Source organism: Scleropages formosus, chromosome 8 (genome assembly GCF_900964775.1).
Source record: "Scleropages formosus chromosome 8, fSclFor1.1, whole genome shotgun sequence".
In the NCBI taxonomy this organism is placed as follows: Eukaryota; Metazoa; Chordata; class Actinopteri; order Osteoglossiformes; family Osteoglossidae; genus Scleropages; species Scleropages formosus.
This window is the reverse complement of record NC_041813.1, coordinates 17,852,862-17,873,181: the sequence shown is the minus strand read 5'-3', so window position 1 is coordinate 17,873,181 and position 20,320 is coordinate 17,852,862. Positions and strand designations below refer to the sequence as shown.

The 20,320-nt window shown below is 44.2% G+C and overlaps 1 protein-coding gene across 1 annotated transcript; it reads right to left on the bottom strand.

Moving 5' to 3' along the window:
* Positions 1-2,010: 2,010 nt before the first annotated feature.
* Positions 2,011-20,034, bottom strand: rundc3aa (RUN domain containing 3Aa). Its single transcript, XM_018757404.2, has 11 exons — positions 19,674-20,034; positions 9,267-9,394; positions 8,270-8,403; positions 7,583-7,668; positions 6,657-6,746; positions 5,783-5,863; positions 5,119-5,284; positions 4,661-4,818; positions 3,538-3,657; positions 3,017-3,120; positions 2,011-2,548 (listed from the first exon to the last, which is right to left on the bottom strand). The coding sequence occupies exons 1-11, from the start codon at positions 19,778-19,780 to the stop codon at positions 2,406-2,408; spliced, it is 1,317 nt and encodes a 438-aa protein (XP_018612920.1). The 5' UTR covers positions 19,781-20,034; the 3' UTR covers positions 2,011-2,405.
* Between the last annotated feature and the right edge of the window lie 286 nt (positions 20,035-20,320).

The following is a 20,320-nucleotide window of genomic DNA, read 5'->3' as shown; positions in this document are numbered from 1 at the left end:
GTTGGTTATTTGTTAATGTTTCTACCTTCAGTTCAATTTTTCATTATTTTATCATGCATGCAAAAACTTTTCTTAGCGTATGAAATTTCCTGCAGATTAGGAAGGTGCGCCAAAATAAAGAGGGAAGAGAAACGATGTTAAATGGTGCTCGGCCTGTTCCGTGCTGGCTCTGGGGCTCGGGGACATTAATGCGTGGACAGGAGGTATTGTCCCGAGTCACTGAGCAGATGTAAGGGGACTGCGTGTGTGTCTGAGCCTGCATAAAAAAGGTCTATATCCCAGAGTGACCATGCAGATTTTTCTTACTTAAAAGAAACACGGATCACGCTGCCACCTTTGCAGTGTGACAGAGCATCAGGGGCCCTTAATCAACCAGAAAGTTCTGCTGAGCCGAAAGCAGAGCTTTTCGGGTTGAAACTGACTTCCGAGTGTGCCGGCACACACTTGGGGGTGTGTAATCACGGCACAGTAACAAACTCGGCATTGCTGTAACGTTGTGCCCTTAGCGAAACATGTATGATATGGATATCATATCAGCGTATCCCCCAAATGAGTTAGATCAATGAGATCAGGGATCAGAGAAGCTGTTTTAAGTTTATTTGTTGAAGGCATCAAGTCTCAGTCATGAAGTGTGAATTAAGTCCTGTTACGTTGAATTTAGGACATCACTCACCAGGGGGCAGTAGATATCAAAACGATAGATAGATAGACAGATAGATAGATAGATAATCTGAGAGCAAAATTGCATGAAAGTAAAAAAAGTACCATAGAGCTATTTCCTGTATCTGGTGAAAACAGCTTGGTATTGCAGAAGAAATGGCAAGACATGCTGTGGCTAATTTTACTGTGCTCTGCAGTGTATACCCATACATCCTCTTAGTAATTGCAAGGTAGATATGGGCATTTGTGACCTATGGACACCCAGATCTGTGGTTACACAACACGATGTATAGGAAGACTCCATAACGAAATTTGACTTGGCCCTTTGTCCGAATTATTTGTACCATATCCTGCTGACGCAGGGACGACACGCACAGTGATGATATGAGATATCAGAGTTGCTCCATGGCCGCTGGCAGCTAAAACAGTGCACTTACACTTGAGAGAATATCGGCAACCTTTGTAAATTTCCTTAACGCAAATGAAAATGACGACGAGCGCATTATTAAAATACCACCAAAATCCCTAGACATCAGCTTGCATCGTGGTCCAAGTGAAGGAGAACAACGGAATTCTGGGACTGAGATTATCTTGATACATCCTGCCCCCCCCCCCGCATAGACTTCCCATTAAATAAGGGTTTAGAGTGTTGCATTTTTAATTTGGACTTTTAAATGTTAAGGATGATGCAGAGGCATCCAGTTTTGCTGGAATATAATTCAAATAATTTGAATAAAATTCTAAATTTCTTTTGAATTTTATTTCATTACCAGATCATCCGTCCTAAAACTAACACCTTACAAGTAAAGGCACGTGGGAATCAGACAAAAGCCACCCTGTTTTTCCTCTGAAAATGTAAACAGAAAGGCCGCTTTATTGCAGTTTGAAATGGCAAAGACGCATAGTCCTCCAGGAACGAACACACACACACACACACACACACACACACACACACACACACACACACACAATCTGAAAAAGTAAAAATATACATATTGATACAACATTGTGTGAAAAATAAAAGAAAATCAGTCCTTTAACAGTATTACAATCAGTACACATAGTGATTATGCGTATAGCAGCAGGGACACTCTCACACACACCTATGTTGATAAATATACAGTAAATAAATTCACACAGATTTTGGTAAAGCAAGCTAGTGCATAAAACAGAGCTCCCCGTGTTCAAATCGAAGTCAGCCTCGGACATGCAAACAAATATCGAACAACAATAATACGGTAAATGTCATCACTCACTCGATCAGAGAGCGTTACTCATAATGACTACGATGGAAACACATTTGGCAGTATTTTCCTCCTTGGACTGAGGATTGGTGTCCTTATAGTGTGATTTTTTTTTTTTTTTTTTTTACGTAAGATGGACACATACGTCAGATGCAGATTTATATATGAACATATCCGAACAGGAAATGCATTAAGATAGCAGGTAGGATAGAGGCTGAAATATGAAATACGAGCTCTCCTGTAGGACGGCTCACGAGACCACATTCATACTACGAGCCGCACCTGAACTCTGGCGTATGAGTACAAAGTCTTCCAACAAAGTTTAAAGTCAACACACCTCTTGACTTTAAATTTTCAACAAAGAGATTGCCACAATCTGAGGGTTCTTGCGTGAACTGCGTTTCTGTCCCACCGGGGCCAGATTCCACAACGGACCGGTCCCCACATCCCGCGCCCCGCGGAACGAGGTGCGCGTACAGCTAAGGGGAAGGTGAGGCCCGCCTAGCTGGGAGAAGGAGCGGGGCTGGCCTCCGTGCTGATGTTCACCAGACACTCGCTGGACTTGAGGCTGGCCAGGGATTTGCAGCTGGGGAGGGAAGCCAAAGAGCCACAGAGACCCAGCATGGACGGCGTGTACTCCTTACCTGGAACAGCAGAACATAGAGGGGTAAAACACATCATCATTTTCATGCACAGTTATGTCTCAGGACACAACGCACCCACACCACTCCCATTAATGGGCACTGAGTGGTGTTGTGGTTTGACCCCCCCCCAGCTTCAGATCTGAAGCAGCTCATACGTTTGCTGGTTAGCTGCGATACATTGCAACCTTCCGACCGTGAACCCTCGCTCTCTGTACGGTGACCAATTTGCACTTTGTGCGTACCGTCTACCCGTATATTGTTGTGACCTTCTGCTGTTCGTAAAACTTTTCGTTTTGAAGTAGCAAAAGCTAAGCATGCGGTGGCTTTACTTTAAATGAATACGTAACGAATGCAGATGATGCTTACAAGCTCAGCCAAGAGCACTGTTCACACTGGTCCGCGTGGAACAGACCATCACGTTTCAATCCGCCAAACTTTGGTGTCGGCATACGGTGTGTGTCCGTGTACCTGCAGAGCACCAGGTGTCCCCATTCTGCTGACCGTCAGTCTTCTGCGAGTCCGAGTTCAGGCTGATCTCAGCGGAAAGTTGATCCAGGCTGTGGAAACTCCTCCTGCGGAAGAGGATGCGAGTGGAGTGGACCCGGAAGCCATACTGCCAGCGGGAGGCCCTACTGCAGGAGCACCATGGGCCCATGGTGCTTTGGACAAATCTGTTCCACACACCATTCCGACGGAGGTTCCCAACCTGAATATGGCTGATCGCATGCTATTTTATCCTTACATTTCAGAACTGAAAAATTAAAAAACACTGCTGATAATCAATAAATGGCTCACTGAAGAATTAGCTATAGCTGGAAATCTGAAAACAAGGATGAGCGTGGACTTCACTGTAGGTATGGAACAATCTCAGGGTTGAACTCTTCAAATTTAAGTTTTATCTGATCAGTTCCCTTATTTATTCTCTTAATTTTTTTAATATAAAGACTACCTACACAGGACGAGAGTGCATGCTTGCAGACCAAACACACCTTCGAAAAAGCTTGCTGTCCTCCCGGTTGTTGCAGGGCTGGCGGGAGGGCCACTGGTTCACCAGGGGGATGGGCAGCTCCTTGGCCAGGCGGCTGGAGTCGCAAGGGATCAGCGCCGTCCTGCAGGGGGTGGAAGGTGTTCTAGTGAGGGGATGTGACATATTTCCTGCTAGACTATACAGGCGTGTGTGTGTGTGTGTGTGTGTGTGTGTGTGTGTGTGTGTGTGTACGTACGTGTGCGTCTATGCAGGGAAGCGCATGCTACCTTATACCTTTTTAACACTTTTCCACCTCTGGCAGCTTGCTTGTCCCATTTACAAAAGATCCAAACTCTGTGGGAGTTCCTTCCATCTTTCAGTTCGAAGTTTTGCACCTTTGTGGTGGAGTGAACTACCTCTGTCCCTCATAGCTGCTGAATCCCTTCCAGCATGTAAAAAAAGTTGTGTGTTTTTTTTTTTTTTAAATCATCTCTTTCAAACCCGTTTTCCTTCCCTAGCTCCTGGAACCTTAAGTTAGTCTCTCACCACCTGCTAATTTTTATATGCCTATTTTCCTATTTGTACTTCACTTCAGTACTTAGGTACTGGAATATGTGCTGCATGACAAGGGTTTTACAGAACAAATAATCTGTGTTTCAATAATCATGTATATGTATCCAAGTCTTCTGTTTGTTGTGAAATCCACTTTTGTTTATTCTCAGCTGAATGTAACTATGTAGAAGAGCGTCTGCCAAATACATAAATGTAAATACAAACTGGGGCTACGGGGCAGCCAGTGGTGTAGTGGTTAGATCTACTGTCTCTGGATCCAGAAGTCGCAGATTTGATCCCCATCTCTGGCTGCAGTACCCTTGAGCAACGTACTTACCCTAAAAATTACTCCAGTAAAAAATTACCCAGCTGTATAAATGGGTAAATAGTTATAAGATTGTAACTTTAATAGCAATCGTGACCTTAACATTGTAAGTCGCTTTGGAGAAACGCGTCAGCTAAATGAATAAATGTAAACTAATAAATGAGTTCTGAACATGTACAACCTCAAAGAAAAACACGAGCACGAGCCAGACTGTCTGTGTGCAGCCTGCCGGGACGCTGCATGTTCTTTCACAACGGCCTGAACTCACAGCTGTGCCTGGAGCTCCAGAACGATGCCCTCGAGCTCCTTCTTCTCCTGCTGGCTCTGCTGCAGCACCTCCTCCAGCCTCAGGCTGAGCCGCTTGTTCTCCGTCTCCAGGTTCTTTAGCTGGGATTCCCGCAGACGCACCAACTCCTCCAAGTAGCCCTGCAATGTGGGAAAGGTTCAAGATGTTTTTATTATTATATTGGGGGCGTGGTGGCGTGGCAGCTTCGGCAGGTGCCCGCTATGTGGCGGGTCTGAGGTTCGAGCCCGGCTTGGGGTGCCTTGCGACGGACTGGCGTCCCGTCCTGGGTGTGTCCCCTCCCCCCTCGGCCTTGCGGCCTATGTTGCCGGGTAAGGCTCCTACTCGCCGCGACCCTGCTTGGGACAAGCGGTTGTTGACAATGGATGGATGGGTAATAATAACAATCAGCAACGGTGGAAAGAGGTGCTAATAGTGCAGACCTTCTGGGCATAGACGATTTTGAACTTCTGCTCCAGCTTGCGGCACTTGTTGCTCCAACTCTCCTCGTCGGTGACCAGAGGGATGTACGGGTGCTCTGGGATGCTGTCGTCACTGGTGCTGCTGTCTAAGCTGCGCCGATCCTCCTCATCGCTCAGGTAGTCATAGCTGCAACAACGGAAAGCTAACTGGTTCCCAAATACTGTAGTTGGATGAACATGAAACTGGCGTTAGGGAATTTCAGGAAGATTTTTGGGTCTGTCCTGATTCACAATACTAGCTTACAGGTCAATAAGAATTGTCATAAAAAAAAAAAAAAAATCTTTAGCTTCAGATGAATTCCAGTAGGGCTGAACAGATTGATAAAGAGTTTCATCAGTAGCTGAATAACAGTTCTAGATAATAATGATCAGGATGAGCAAAACTAGCCACGAGTACTACAGTATATATATTCAAAGTAAAAGGGGTAAACATTTTTGCACTCGGTTATTTTGCGTTTTATACTTGATTCAAAATTGATTTGTACAAATGTGTCTTCACATTAAAAAGTATTTTTCTGTTGATCAGCGTCAAAAAATTACCAATTAAATGTACATATTTATAAATATATGCTGAAAAACTACATTCCGGAACGTGAAAGCCATTGCTCTGTCTCATTGCACTCACCTTTGTGTGAACTTCAGGTAAGGTGTATAGTCAATCACCGCCCCAATCTTTCCATCTAGAACCTCCCCTTTCAGACAGAAGCTGTGGAACAGATGACAGGTGGAGTTACTGATTTCGCCTCAACACCTGCTCATGGGGGCCAATCAAAATACACACACACACACACACACACACACACACACACACACACACACACACACACTTTCAGAACTGCGTGTCCCATATGGGGTCGCGGGGAACCGGAGCCTACCCGGCAACACAGGGCGCAAGGCCGGAGGGGGAGGGGACACACCCAGGACGGGACGCCAGTCCGTCGCAAGGCACCCCAAGCAGGACTCGAACCCCAGACCCACCGGAGAGCAGGACTGCGGTCCAACCCACTGCGATACCGCACCCCGCCCAATCAAAATATTTTTCAGCAAACAACTGAAAAAGAAGCACAGATCTTAAAGAGCTTGGCCGCACTAGCATTTCACTGCTGTACGAAAGCCAGGACCAAACTTTTAGCTCTTTAGCAGGTATAGTACCCATGTATGGTAAAAAAAAAAAAAAAAAAAGGGGAAGATATTTCCATTATCGCCAACTACTTGTCCGTGTAGGATCTATGTAGAGCCTCCAGAGCCTATCCCAGAGGTATAGTGTGTGAGGCAGAGTGCACTGTGGATGGGGCATTAAACTGTGAGTAAGTGGAACATTTACCATGTTTAAAAAACAAGCACTCTTCTAAAAGTGGGAAAAGGAAAAAAAAAAAAAAAAAAAAAATCAGCAAAAAACAACTGGTCCACAGCGATGGAACAAGGTATTCGTGGAGGATCTCGGCTCCGGGGACACGTATAGATGGAACCTGAATGCCATAGGGTGCATCAACCCTCACCTGAAGTCTATGGCACTGAGACCAATCAGCATTCCAGTGAGAACCGTGGCCTCTTCCCTCAGCATGATGGCTCCATCATCATAGAAACGCCTGCGAGGCATCGAGAATTAGCTGACTCCAAAACTACAGCCTGTTGAGATGCCTCATGGTATTCTGTAAACAAGCTCTCTCCAAGCATAGGTTACAGCGACAGTTGGTCATGTAGTGGTCAGAGCTGCGCCCCTTGGACCCAAAAGTCACAGGTTTGGACCTCACCTCCAGCTGTAGTACTTTTGAGCAAGGTACTTATTCTTAAATTTTCCAAGTAAAATTACCCAGCTGTATAAATTGGTAAAGAATTGCAGGTAGATTAACATTGTAAATTTCTCTGGAGAAATGTAATGTAGATGAAAGGCAGCATTTCAATATTAATTACATAAATATATATTAATTAGAAATAAAATACTAAACAAATTCAAATATTTTAACTAACCTCTAGTCACATTAGAACTAAAATCAATGAAAATAAAAATAACTTTTCTTCGCAAACTTTTACTCAATTCTGATTACTGACCAGTTCCTTCAAAAAAAAAAAAAAAATTTTTAAAAACACTTGCAGGTCATCACTAACACTCATGAACATCAGATCATGTGCTGTTAACACTGTGGAAGAGAATTGCCTGTCCAACACCCCTATTTTGTTCGGGTGCGTTTTACTGACACCTATCAGCTGGTTGCGTAAGTACAGGTCATGATCAATCCACAACAAATTTTTTTTTTTTTTTTTTTTAAAAATGATAAGAAAATAGAATTGAAACAATTAAACGGGAAAATACTTGTCTTCAAAAATTCTAAACTGTTCGTCAGAGCAGGACCCGGTGTACCGTCACTTCCGTCCTCTACCGAGTTGTCTTTTCGTGTTAAATGCAGCGTTGCACGGTGCCCACCTGGTCGTCCGCGTGTCCCTCAAGGCCGTGGCTATGTATTCTGACAGTCGTTTCTCCATCAGAGCCACTCGAACCCAGGCCCGGCCCTGCGGTGGAGAGAGGCTGGAGTGAGACTCCATCAGATTCAGAACCCTTGTCCTCCAGGCACTTGTCGCCACCTCGTTCTGTTCCTCGACACCTTTCTGCACCTCCTATGGTCCAAGAACTCCCATCTCTCCCGCGCTAATAATTAGAAAACAGACCCTGTTATGATTATCGATTTGGAGTCCCCACATCATTCCTGCATTTCGCTCATCATGGCTGGGGGATACCATGCAACTCTTGCACGGTAAACTCCCTCTGATTTTGCTCTGCATCCTCGCACTTCACCTCCTGCTCTCGCTGTTCAATCCCATCGTGAGCCATCCTACTACAGACTTCACCGAGATGACAGGCCCTCTGCGACTGGCACCGACCGGCCACGCGTGCAAAGGCACGGCGGCCCAGAGAGTGAGCTTTTGCACCGGTTTCCTCCCACATACGGTTTTGGTCCAGCAACTTGCCCACGCCGCGACAAAGACGCACTTGTGCCCGGAATAAGGCTACGCTATGTCTGCAGTCTGGATGACAGTAGCAGGGAGGGCGGTGTACGGTGCAAGCCATGCATCGCCCACCATCTACCCTCCTTTCCACCCTGCCCCATCTCGCCTTGGCTCGGGAGGTGTTGATGTTCTCTATATTCTCGATGCTGGCGATGCAGTTGTTCGGGACCTTTCTGCAGGCAAGGCGGATGTAGTCCCAGAAGCTGCGCTGGCCATCGTGGCTGAACCAGCTGCCCGGACCTGTCCCGAAACAAAAGAGCCAAGGGTCAGTCAGAGGAACACTCGAGAGCTAATACAAGAAACGCGATGTTATATCAAATTGAGCTTTCCTTAAACTATTGCAAACATTCAGCTGTAATTTTCATTCTGGAAGTAGAAAAGAAATGTTCATATGCAGGTGGTCTTCAACTTACAACGCGGTTCTGTTCCGACAAACTCGTCGTAAGTCAAAGTTATACTGTATTATAAAAACCAGAAGAATATAAACAATTAACATGCACGAATACTACACTGCATAAGAGGACTGTTATGCACAGCACAGTATTATGATGATAATTTCATACTGCACTAATATTTTTGCTTTCATCTCTGAATCCGCTTTCTTTAGATTTTTCTTTTCTGAACCACTGGAACATTCAGGTCTTCACTTTCAGTTAGTTCTTTCAAATATAAAGTAACTTGAATGGAGCCATAGACAAAACATTCTGTAAGCAAAAAAAAATCCAATGCAATCACTGAAACACTTACTGAGTCAATAAAAAATATGGATTCTGGCAGCAGTGCAGCCAACCAATGTTATCGTACAGCACATAGAGCGGCAGCCCTTAGACATTATGGCTAAACGTTATGACTTATGTCAGGAAAATATATAATAAGGTTACTGCGGCATCTGTCATAAGTCCAAGTTGTTGTAAGTCGAGGACTACCAGTAATGTAAAATACCAATGTATATTACTTATTTAATATCTTACTGCATTTTCTACTATTTACTATTTCCTACCCAAAATCTATGAAGAATTCATTGTGGTAAATGTCAATAAACGATATCCAGCCACACGCCCCACACTCGCACACAAGCCCATACCCCCACAGGGTTGACTTACCTGCTGCGTTGCCTTTGAAGCGATGACTAAGGATGTGTTCTAGGATGGCGGCAAAATTGACAAACTCCTCTGAGGAGTCATCAATAGGCTCCGTGGTGTACTTCTCCAGCAGGGTCTTCACAGAGAACCTGCAGAGGATGGTGACGATGCTTGTGTCAAGCTCATATTTCATGCCATACCTTTAACTAACAAAAGGCCAAAACCGTGGGACTTCATCTTTGACTAATGTCACCATTAAAACAACAAAAATAGTCTTCACTTGCGTGAAAGTCTATAATTTTAAATAAAAGTCATAATGTGGTGACTGTAATGTTAAAATAGTCCAAGTTCTGTTAAACAACTGCATTTAAGGGATTTCATAAAGTAGCATCCAACTTAGACTCAAAAAAAAGAATCCATCGTTGCCAGCGTAAAACCTCAGGAAGAAACTTGTAAACAGGAAAACCCTGTAAAGATGCCAAAAACTAGAAATAAATACCATAGAAATTTCAAATTCAGACTCGCAGATTCGGGAGTCGTGCCACAGGGTGGACTGATGTCACTTACAATGGTCTAGTGTGAAACAATGTCTCCTTTAACCTTGTAAAACCAGCGCCATTAGAACAAGACAATCGCACCACTGTCCTGGCCGGTGGGCGACGAAGCTCCCAAGCTTTCTCTGCCCACTTTAGGTCACATGAAACTATCCCTGGCATTTACGGGACCGCGTCTCACCGCTGGACAAATGCACCAAAACGAGGCAGGGAGGACCATCTCCTTGCTTGCCCAAGTGTCTAGTTTCAGGTTCCATGAGAAACCACCATTGGGGAACTGAGGTTTGTAGGTGATGGTCACACAACCGCAGAGTAGGTGATGTGAGGAGACGTCCGTCGCGATGGGCAACACCAGCATCACTGAGGGAAAGACAGCCATCTCAGTGGGCAGCACCTCCATTAAGAGGGGAAAGACAACCTTCTCCATGGGCACCTCAACCATCAAGAGGGGAAAGACCACCATCTCGTTTGGCAAAAACACCTTCAGCAGAGGCAAGACCACTACTACTCTGGGCAAGGCTTCTTTCCTCAAGCGACGGACCACCGTCTAGATGGACAAAACTTCCACTCCCAGGGGCAAAAGGAGCCCCTTCTGGGGCAAAGCCCCCATTCCAACGAGCAAGACGACGCTCTCGAGGAGCAAGACTTCCTTCACCAGAGGCAAAGACACCATCTTGAGGAGCAAAACCACCATCACTAGAGGCAAGTCCAGCATCCTGAGGAGAAAAACGCTTTTCTCAAAGGGCAAAAGCTCCTTCTCAACAAGCAAAACCACCATAGCTAGGGCCAATACTAGCTTTGTGGTGAGTAAAAACACCATTTCCAGGGGCAAGATCACGGTGTCAGTGCGCAAGGTCACCATTTCAAAAGGAGAGAAGTTCATCTCTGTTGGTGTTTCCATCATCACAAGGGGCAAGGATACTCAATGGAACCTGTACTGGGATTTTCATGTGTGAGCCCAGGGCCCTGTTCACACATCACAGAGGAATTCATCAAATTACAGGTAGGTAACATAATAAACACCTGCGCTCTTCCTGAGCTGAGCTTAAGTCTGCAAACAGAATAAAGAAAATAATGAAAAAGACATCCTTGGTAGATGGAAGTCTATTCCATGCCAGAAAAAAATATACTTGGCAGTGCTTTCACTTTACTTGATTTTACTGAGGTTTATTGATATTCCATTGGTCTGTGCTGGTTCCTCTTGGTTTCTGTGGGTAAGGCAGTACTTTTTACTGACAGCAACCAGCATTGTTTAGAAGGTGCATTATGGTTATTTGTTTGTTTTCGAACCTGTATCAGATTTATGCAATGGAAACCACCCCACCATACAACACTGCATTATAGTGGAATTACAGATTCCCTCTTTGTAACGGAAACCAAGAAATAATGATGTAGTGGATTTTCTAGCATAGGTTATGCTGTTATGTCTTGACACACCACGTGTGAATATTGTCCCGAGTGATGCTTTTGCTGCTTATTTGGAACATGATCATGACTGAGGTATATACTGAGGGGTGTGGTGATATATGACAGCACATATACAGTATTTCTGCACCCAGTATTGTTACACATCTGAAACTTGCCTTTCCGACTGTGGCCAAAGTAAAGGACTTGACCACATGCCGTACTGACTCACCATCTATTTGTTAATGGAAGTAATGTATGAGTAATGCATGTAATATACAAACAAAATATACCTTAACACACTGTCACATGCATTTGTGAAAGTGCAATTTTGAACAGTCAACAATTAACCGTAAACAGCTTTTCACTTCATTAAAATAATAATAAATTAAATCATACTGATTTGGAAACTGATTCCATTGTACGGGGTTCGAATGTGTGAACTGCTGTCTCAGATTAAGATGCTCTTGGTACGATGTGACACTGAAAAACAACAGTGGAACCTTGACGTAGTCAGACCCAAAAAATGCCCTTTGCTCCCACTTAGGGTTTAACGATTAATGAATGAAGGAATGAAACTTCATTAATCCCAGATGGAAATTCTACTTGGTTGTAGCAGCATTCAACAAACAACAGACATACATACCCATATATGACACACGCATATGCATACATACACACCTATGTATATATACCTACATACAGTGACAAAACACAGATAAGTAAATAAATGAGTATATTTACACACAAGAGAGGGTGAAAACTGTGCAAGGTTTTGGTATGACATTTGTCTACTCTGCACATATATTTTGGATGCCTGTGGTCATGTAATAGACATATACTGTATTTATTAATGTTCACTTTTCTTCCTACAGCTTTGGCATAGTCAACAGGATCAACTGGAACCTTCCATGTTGGTTATGGACAGTTTGTATCTCATCAAAGCACCAGTGAAGTTTTACTACCTGCATATCCTGGACAAAAGCCCCTGCTTGATTAAGTCTTTCTTTCTGGTTTTGGGGGTACTGCTTTGTGGGTGGACAAGCAGCAGGCCTCACCAAAATTTTCCCAGAGGGGATTACCAAAAATGGGCACCATTCAGCCATTGGCTCTGGACAGAGTGGACCGCAGGAGGTACGTCTGAAGTGGCAAGAGCCCGAAACCCCATATTTGAGAACACGTCTGAGAAGAAGACCAGAGAGATCCAATTCCATATACCATGTGGAGAAACAAGTGAAAGGAGACTGAGAGGCAGTATGTTGTGAATGACTCAAAACTTCTCAAAAAAAGCAAAGTGCAGTCTTTTGTGGTAAATGTATGTTTGTGATGGAGGGTGGTGTGGAAATGAAGCAGCATGGGAGCAGTGGCTGGTGATTTTTAAATTCTGATCCAAAAGGGAGGTACTCCAAGCAAGAGGGAAAAAAAAAAAAATGGAAAAAAATGTGTTGCACCTGCAGCAATTAAATTAGCAAAAATAAAGATTTCAGAGGATGTTGAGGAAAAGCTTAGGGATGTTGAAGTTGAATGATATAGAAATACACAGTGAACAAAGGTAATCAGACACTAGTTTAGGGTTAGCATTGGCCTGAACCAAATGAGCTCACAAAAGTGATATATTTGAATGTTGTCAACAGAGAGCCAAAGCTAAAGGTGTTGCCAACCAGATAAAGTTAATTTTCAAAAGCCCAGGCAAGCAATCTGTCCAAAACTGACCCCTACCTGGCTGATAAAAGAAATGATAAAATTGATCATTCAAATTCAATGATGAGAAACAATTGAGAAAAATACTACAATTATGTAACCTCACATAATGTAGACCCGTGATGCTATCAGACATGCTTGTGCTACACAATGCCTGGCTTTTGCAAAGCACCACTCTGGACTTCCGCCTCCGGCCTCAGCATCCTATCCGGGTGCACATCTGCTTTGCTAGCAGCTGCCTTGTTAGTTGATTCTCCAAACAAAGTCTAATTGCGTTTAGAAGAGAACTAATGGATTCAGTTCCATTTGTTGTGTATCATGAAACCCCAGCCATTAGTCTGCCCCTACTGTAAGCGAGCGATCCTTATTGTTTCCTGATAAGGAAGAAAGGGTTTTACTTTTGCTGATTGTCTGGATACTTCTCTCACCCTAGGTAATCCACAGAGGTCTGGCATGGTACCAAGAGTGCACCGTTAAACATTTGCCTAAGGGATGCCTGATCCAAAGATTATCCCTGTCCTTCTAAAGTCTCAGGCATTGTCCTACTATTCTCATCCGTAAACATTCTCCTTTGTCTTCAAAGGACATAGCGTGGCCTGTGAACCTCCTTCACACATCGAGTGTGCTGTCCCACCAATAGAGAGCTTCTGAGAGCTTCTTCATTATTATTCTGTCACTGACAACAATAGCGTTGCGGTTCTTGGGACATAACTTTGCTCTCGCCAAGTTTTTGCCGAGACAAAAAATGTCATGTGTGGAAGTTCAGAAGGAGGCATGCATCTGAAACATGGGGGATTTCTGAAATTGTGTTCTTCCAACCAGAGTTGTGACAAGTTACAAATGAGTTCTTGCTAAATATCATCAATACTATAATTTGAAAGAGGGAAACCAAACATTTATACATGCAAATGAGAAACTTCTAGGTTCCAAATTCTACAGTCATTCCACAAATAATCCCCACAAGAAAAAAACCTTTAGACTGCAACAGAATTGGGGGCAAAAAATGAAAAACTGTAGAAGCCTAATTAAAAATCCTGATGGATAGTGATTTTACTCATAAAAAAGGTGATGACTTCTGCCTAAAAATGGTGCTGGTATTGCTATGTAGCTGAATATTTTGCTGAGTTGGGGAAGTATATAGTATGTGATGTGCTTGCAAATCTTGCGAACCTTCTTCCTGTTAGCATGTAGCTACTACGCTAGTGTAACAAACTGAGAAAATGAGAACTGTTGCTTGGTGTGCTAACTAATCTCCTGTTACTAGCACCAAAATTACTACGTTAAACTGTAAAATAGGGATGGGCAGCTTAGCAAGAACCCTCGAACCCCCTCCTTGACGCCCTCTCGTGGAACCACTAGTCGGAAGTAGCTAATGGGTGGAGCAGGTTAGTAAAACGGAAAGCGCTGTAAACGTGAAGAGCATAAAATTCTTTTTGTACATCCTGATACCGCAGAATAGCAGCTTAAGCTATGGCTCCGTTTCGCTAATGCCCACATTTTGTAAACATTAACTAGACCTTTGAATAACCAAGAAGTTTTTGATTCCTCCAGCGATCCCTCCGAGTCCGAGATCATCGCTTGCGATAAGTCTGCATGTTTGCCTAACTGTGCGATCTGGCCTTGTTGTACCAGAGTGATCTGTCATAATTTTTAAAAAAAAACATTACTGTCTGGATTTAAATAAATTTTGCCCATGTAGGAAAGACTGAAGTCATTGTATGTTTCAACATTTTGTAGACTCTGGACTGGAAAAACATCTGCCAAATAAATTAGAAAAACAAGTGCAGAGACCTCAGTGCCAACTTCCAGCTTTGAATACGGACAAACGTCAGACATGGCAGTAAGCGGTGGTCCCGAGTAATGTATAAGTCCAACTGTCAAACAATGCCATAGATTTGGGTGATGTCACCATCAATTGTCCAGTGTGTGACAATGTCTCCTTGAGCCATTCAATAATACCCCCCAGCAACAGGACAATTGCTCCACTGTACTGCGGTAAAACATATGGAATCCATTCCTGGCATTTCAGAGATTGAATCTGAACATGGAACGCCCATGAAACATGTTCAAGCACAAACACACACAATCTCTTTCTCTCTCCCCCACATACACACCCACCTTCTATGCAGATGCAGAAACTTCAGTAAAACTCAGTATAACTGGCTTCTACCAACACAGACTCTAGTAAACAAGACAATGCATTTATTGTGTACAGTGCATCTTTCATTCTGTGCTTAATATTTTGCAATCAAACAAAAATATGGAAGAAACCAAACAATTCTGCATATCCTCATAAAACCAGACCACAAAACCACTGAAAATCAACGAGTTTCTTTTTATAAAAGCTTGCAATTACTGGTACAGTTTTATGCAATAATGTGGAGCTAATTTCATTAGGAACTTCAGTACACTATGACAAATTATTTTAAACAAATTACTGTTGTGGTCTAAGAGCTAACATTACCAGCTAATTATGAAAATCTATGGATATAAGGATATCAAATGGTGAACTCACAAATATCAAAGCTTAACTCGCTGTTTAAGTTCTGTCACCACCAAGGCAGCACCTGAAACTGCTGTGGAAGTTACAATATATATATATAAATCAAATTCTCAATAACAATCTTGATATATTTATTTAAACTACCCACATTTCTGTAGATAGTGTTAGCATAAGGACTGAAGGGTTTTTTTCCCCAGTTTTCTATTTTTAACTCACCTATGTTATCTTTCTTTGAATGCCATCATAACCATACCGTACACCTAACTGTCACAAAAAATAAAACATTATAGTTATCATCCAATAACAGTGTCTCCTAGGTCACTACAAATAAGGGTGTATGGGATATTAATAAACTGGAGAAACACAAAAAACACTTCATACTCACTTTGGGCCAATCCCTATTGCAAGAATGGTTTGGACACAATGCCACAAATGTGAGTGATGTCACTACCCATCGCCTTGCATGCAACAATGTCTCCTTCAACCGTACAAGACTGTCTCCATGGCAACAAGACAATCGGTCCACTGTCCGGCCCCGATATGCAGCAGGACCCGTGGGTAGATTCTGCCCATTTACTGGGCACATGGAATCTGTGCTCTGGCCTGTACGTGAGGGCGTTTCACTACTCGACAAATGAACCAGGACGCAGAAGGACTTCTTTTCCCTGCATCAGGCAAGTGGACCTGTTTCAGGTTGGTGCTGCAATTTCCTTCAACCGCAGCACTGGCGGAGAGCCCCAAAGGGAAGGCACGGTGTTGAGTACCTCCTACAAAAGGGACACGGCCCCAGGATCTCCATGGGGAACACCAGCATCACCGAGGGGAAAACGGCCATCTCGATGGGGGACTCCACCCTGACCCGAGGAAAGACCACCATCTCGATGGGCAACACGACCATCAAGAGGGAAAAGGCCACCTCATCCATGGGCAGGTCGAGCTTCAGCAAGGGAAAGACCACCACGTCTCTGGGGAAAGCCACCATCACAAGGGGCAAGACCACCTTCTCTCTCGGCAAGCCCGCTAACGCCAAGCGCTAAGTCCGCCAACGAGCCAGGTGGACAGGTCGTCAATGGGATCCGGACAATGACACCCACGGAGGATAAGGAGTCTCAGCATGATCCATATTGGGTTTGTCATTGTCACCATTATGGGGTGGGGCTCAAAAGTATGGATCCCCTTCTTTGGTCACAGAAGAATATATCATGCAAACAGGTCAGTACCATCACGTTCTCTGCAGAAGCTTGGGACACTTGTGGTGTATTCTGCTGAAACAAGCTCGAGACACAACGTACTGGACGGAACCACATTTTCCATATTTCAATGCGGTTAACGTGCTTGGAGGCAGATGCTAGCTATGCACTTGGCTTGAAACACTGCGCAAATGTTTTGCTACTGACGCCCGCTAGTCTAAGTCCTGTCCTGCACTATTAGTGGACCTTCTCACACATTTACAGCCCGTCATCAGATCATCGGGACACACACAAGCAATGTGTTCCAACGCAGAAGTATGCAACGTGAGGGCTGCAGAACCGGAAAAAAAAAATCTGACTGACTGAGAGAAAATTGGCAAATTAAGACGAAAAACAACAACCGTGAAGAAGACGCATCAACTGCAGGAGTTGCTCCCAAGGAAAGGATTGAAATGGCAGATACGTCTTTGGAACGAAATGCTTCACTTCCCATCCATCTGAAGAGGCGTTCCTGGAAAATGTTCCTAATCGAGGAGCCTCGCATACCTCAAGATATGAACACAGATTATATCTGTAGGTGCTAAAGTGTCAGTGTGTAATGCCATAGAATACTTTATCATGCACACTTAGACCTTCTGCTATTAAATATCACGCAGAGGGAAATGAGGCATAGATTTACTATGGCATCTGCTGAAAACCTTTCCTAATGTTTTGGGAGATAAAACCCAGGGCATCGCAAACTAACCGGATGAAAAAATAAGTTGTGTGATTTTCATGTGTCAGTAATACGTTTCCAGATATGTCTTTTGAGAGTCCCGTGGAATAAAAATGAATGTCTGTAACTGGGATATAACACTCTTAAACACGTGCGCCACTGTTCTGTCTGAGGTCAGTGTGTTTGCTTCTGGTGCTATAGCATAGTTTTATTTTAATGTTTCCTTCATCAGGTGCTACTCTCATGCTCGTGTATGTGACAGTAAAGCGGAACTTCGGAAAGTGCCAGGGGAATTCAATTTTGCGAAACGGCAGTGCGGAACATTTCTTCGCAAACTGCTGTATGTGCAACTTGTATGTTCCAGTGCTCTGTAATACATCCTTTATGGGGCCATGTGGCAAAAATAAATAAACGATAACAGAAACAAAGCATGGACCTGTTTGCGAGCTCTAGATGTCGGGTCTGCGCATATGCGGGAGGTGGGTTCCGAACTCCCGGCCAGCTCTGCCCACGCAAACCGACTTGAAGAACAATTCCTCAGAGTTGAGTGATGTAAATAACAGTTGCTTCAGTGGCAACAATGTCTCCTTCAGCCCTAGAGTGGGGCTAGGCCGAGAACGGGACAATCGGCCTACTGTCTCGCTCCGTGCCCAAGCCCATTCTGCAGGAGCGCACGAGGAGAAGGCAAAACCCGGGCCCTGTAAGATCACGCCAACTTACAAAATAACATTCCCTCTGCATTTGGTTGCTTCATCCATTCCGGATTTTTGCTGCAGTCTTATGAAACGGACGCAGCGGCTTTGGTCTCTCCGACAGTCCTTCCAAGTGAAATAACCAGTGTGAAATCTTCTTCGGGAGAGCTGTGTGGGCAGGATCAACAGCTGACACTTCATCGTGTTTCTGCAGGGTACAATTGTCATTGTTACCTTTATTTAACTTAAGCATCTTGCATTGCTAGATCAGTAACTTTACAGTGATCTACCTATGTATACAGCGGGGTATTCTCACTACATCGGTTTAAGATAAGTACTCTGATAAAGGATGCTGCACCAAGAGTGGGATTTGAACCTTCAGCCTTCAGACTGCATTTATATTTATTCATTTAGCTCATGCTTTTGTCCAAAGTGACTTACAGTGTTAAGGTACCTACGGTTACCTAAAATTCCCCTCTATGGAGCTGGGCAATTTTACTGGAGCTATTTAGAGTAAGTACCTTGATCCAGGGTACTACAGCAGGTGAGATTCAAACCTGCAACCCGCAAGCCAGAGATGGTAGCTCTAACAACTACGCTCCATGCTGCCCCCTAGTAGTACTGCCATAGTGTGGTTTACAGGACAAATGCTGTATTTCCAAGGCATAAACTAAAATCTGGAACAATTTGTTTCCACTGAATACCACAAAGAAAGAGTTGTGCTGTGATTTTTTTTTTTTTTTGCCACTGTGTGTTTTTCTCATTAATATCTTAGCTCACATAAAGATCTGAGCTGAAGAGTGTATATTTAATGAAAAAATTACAATATTTTTATCCATTCTAATTACCCTTGTACCTGACCTGACTTGGGGGGGGGGGGGGGTGGGGCAGTTGCCATGGAAATGACACCATCAATCACATCCTCGTTAAACCACAGGACGGCCTCCTGGACGGGCCCATGACGAGGCCCTTTGCGAGTAGGAAGGAAGTACAGTGTGATGTATCATTCAGAGAAAACCCACCCCGCAACAACACTGCGCAGCCAAGGCACCGCACACTACGAGGAGCTACACCGTGACTTCTATTATGCAGATTTTCCACCAATTTATAAACCACTGCCAACACACCTGTCTGCTGCTCCCCTTGTCGCCACTTAAAGAGCACTTATACTGTACATCCTAGAATATGGTCAATCAAATATTCCGTTGGTCTTCGAACAAGGATAAATAACAAAGGAGTTACACATTCCCCTCCTCTAGTTCCAGGTTATTTAATCATCTTAATTAGGGGCCATGCCTTATGTACACTACACAGCCTACATAGTTAATAGTGTGGTGGGTACACCGCCAGTTCACCATGTTAAAAGGTACAGATTCAAATAAATAACATAGGAGCGCATCTTCCCTTTATTAGGAGTAATAAACATAAATGATTTACATTTATGAATCTGGCAGGTTCAGTGACAACTGGAAATATTTACAGTTTATTTGCTTGTTTTAAAACGGTCCCTCTTACGAAAAATGGGCCATTACAACACAGCAAACTAGAGTAAAACCCACGGTGAGCCATAGAAAATCACAGCAAACCATGACGAACAACGCCGCCGGTACCTGCTCTGTGTACCATAGTATGAGAAGGGACGGTAAGCCGTGCTAACGACGGCCTTTACCTGCACACGGTGATGAGGTTTTTGCGCTCCACGGCGATGCTCCGAGAAGATGTCTTTTTGGAGGACAGACCCATGGCCATCGCTGAGCGCACGCAGCTCGGTTCCATTCGGACGCCCGCGCCTCCCCTCCCAGTCCCACTTCCAGCGCTCCGCGGTGAAGATGGTGCTGATGCTGCTGAGCCTGATGCTGATGCTGCTGAGCCTGCTGCTGATGCTGATGCGAGATCTGTGCGCAAGCCTTCGGTGCGCGAAGGATGAATCGGACGACGCCTCCTCACTTCTCCTGCTCCCCACCTAGGGGCTGCGGAGCGCGGTCACGAGACGGAGCGCGTGCGAGCGCGTATGCGAGGTGAAGTGAGGCTTCGTTCATGTGGTAAGATGAGGTGCTGCATGATGGGAGGTGAAGTCCACACGGTTGAACTGTTACGAAAAATCGCCCCCCCCCCCCTCCCTCCGTGATCAGCAGCGGCAGCTGTCAGCAACATTTAAACATGTGCAGGATGTAAACATTTTAATGATAAACACACAATACCATGAGAAAAACAATGCTTCGTATTCAAGAACGCTCATTTTCACATGCATTCATTAATAGTAATATCTAAAATCAGCTGTTGGAATACACCCGCAGTGAACCTGAAGGAGGGAGC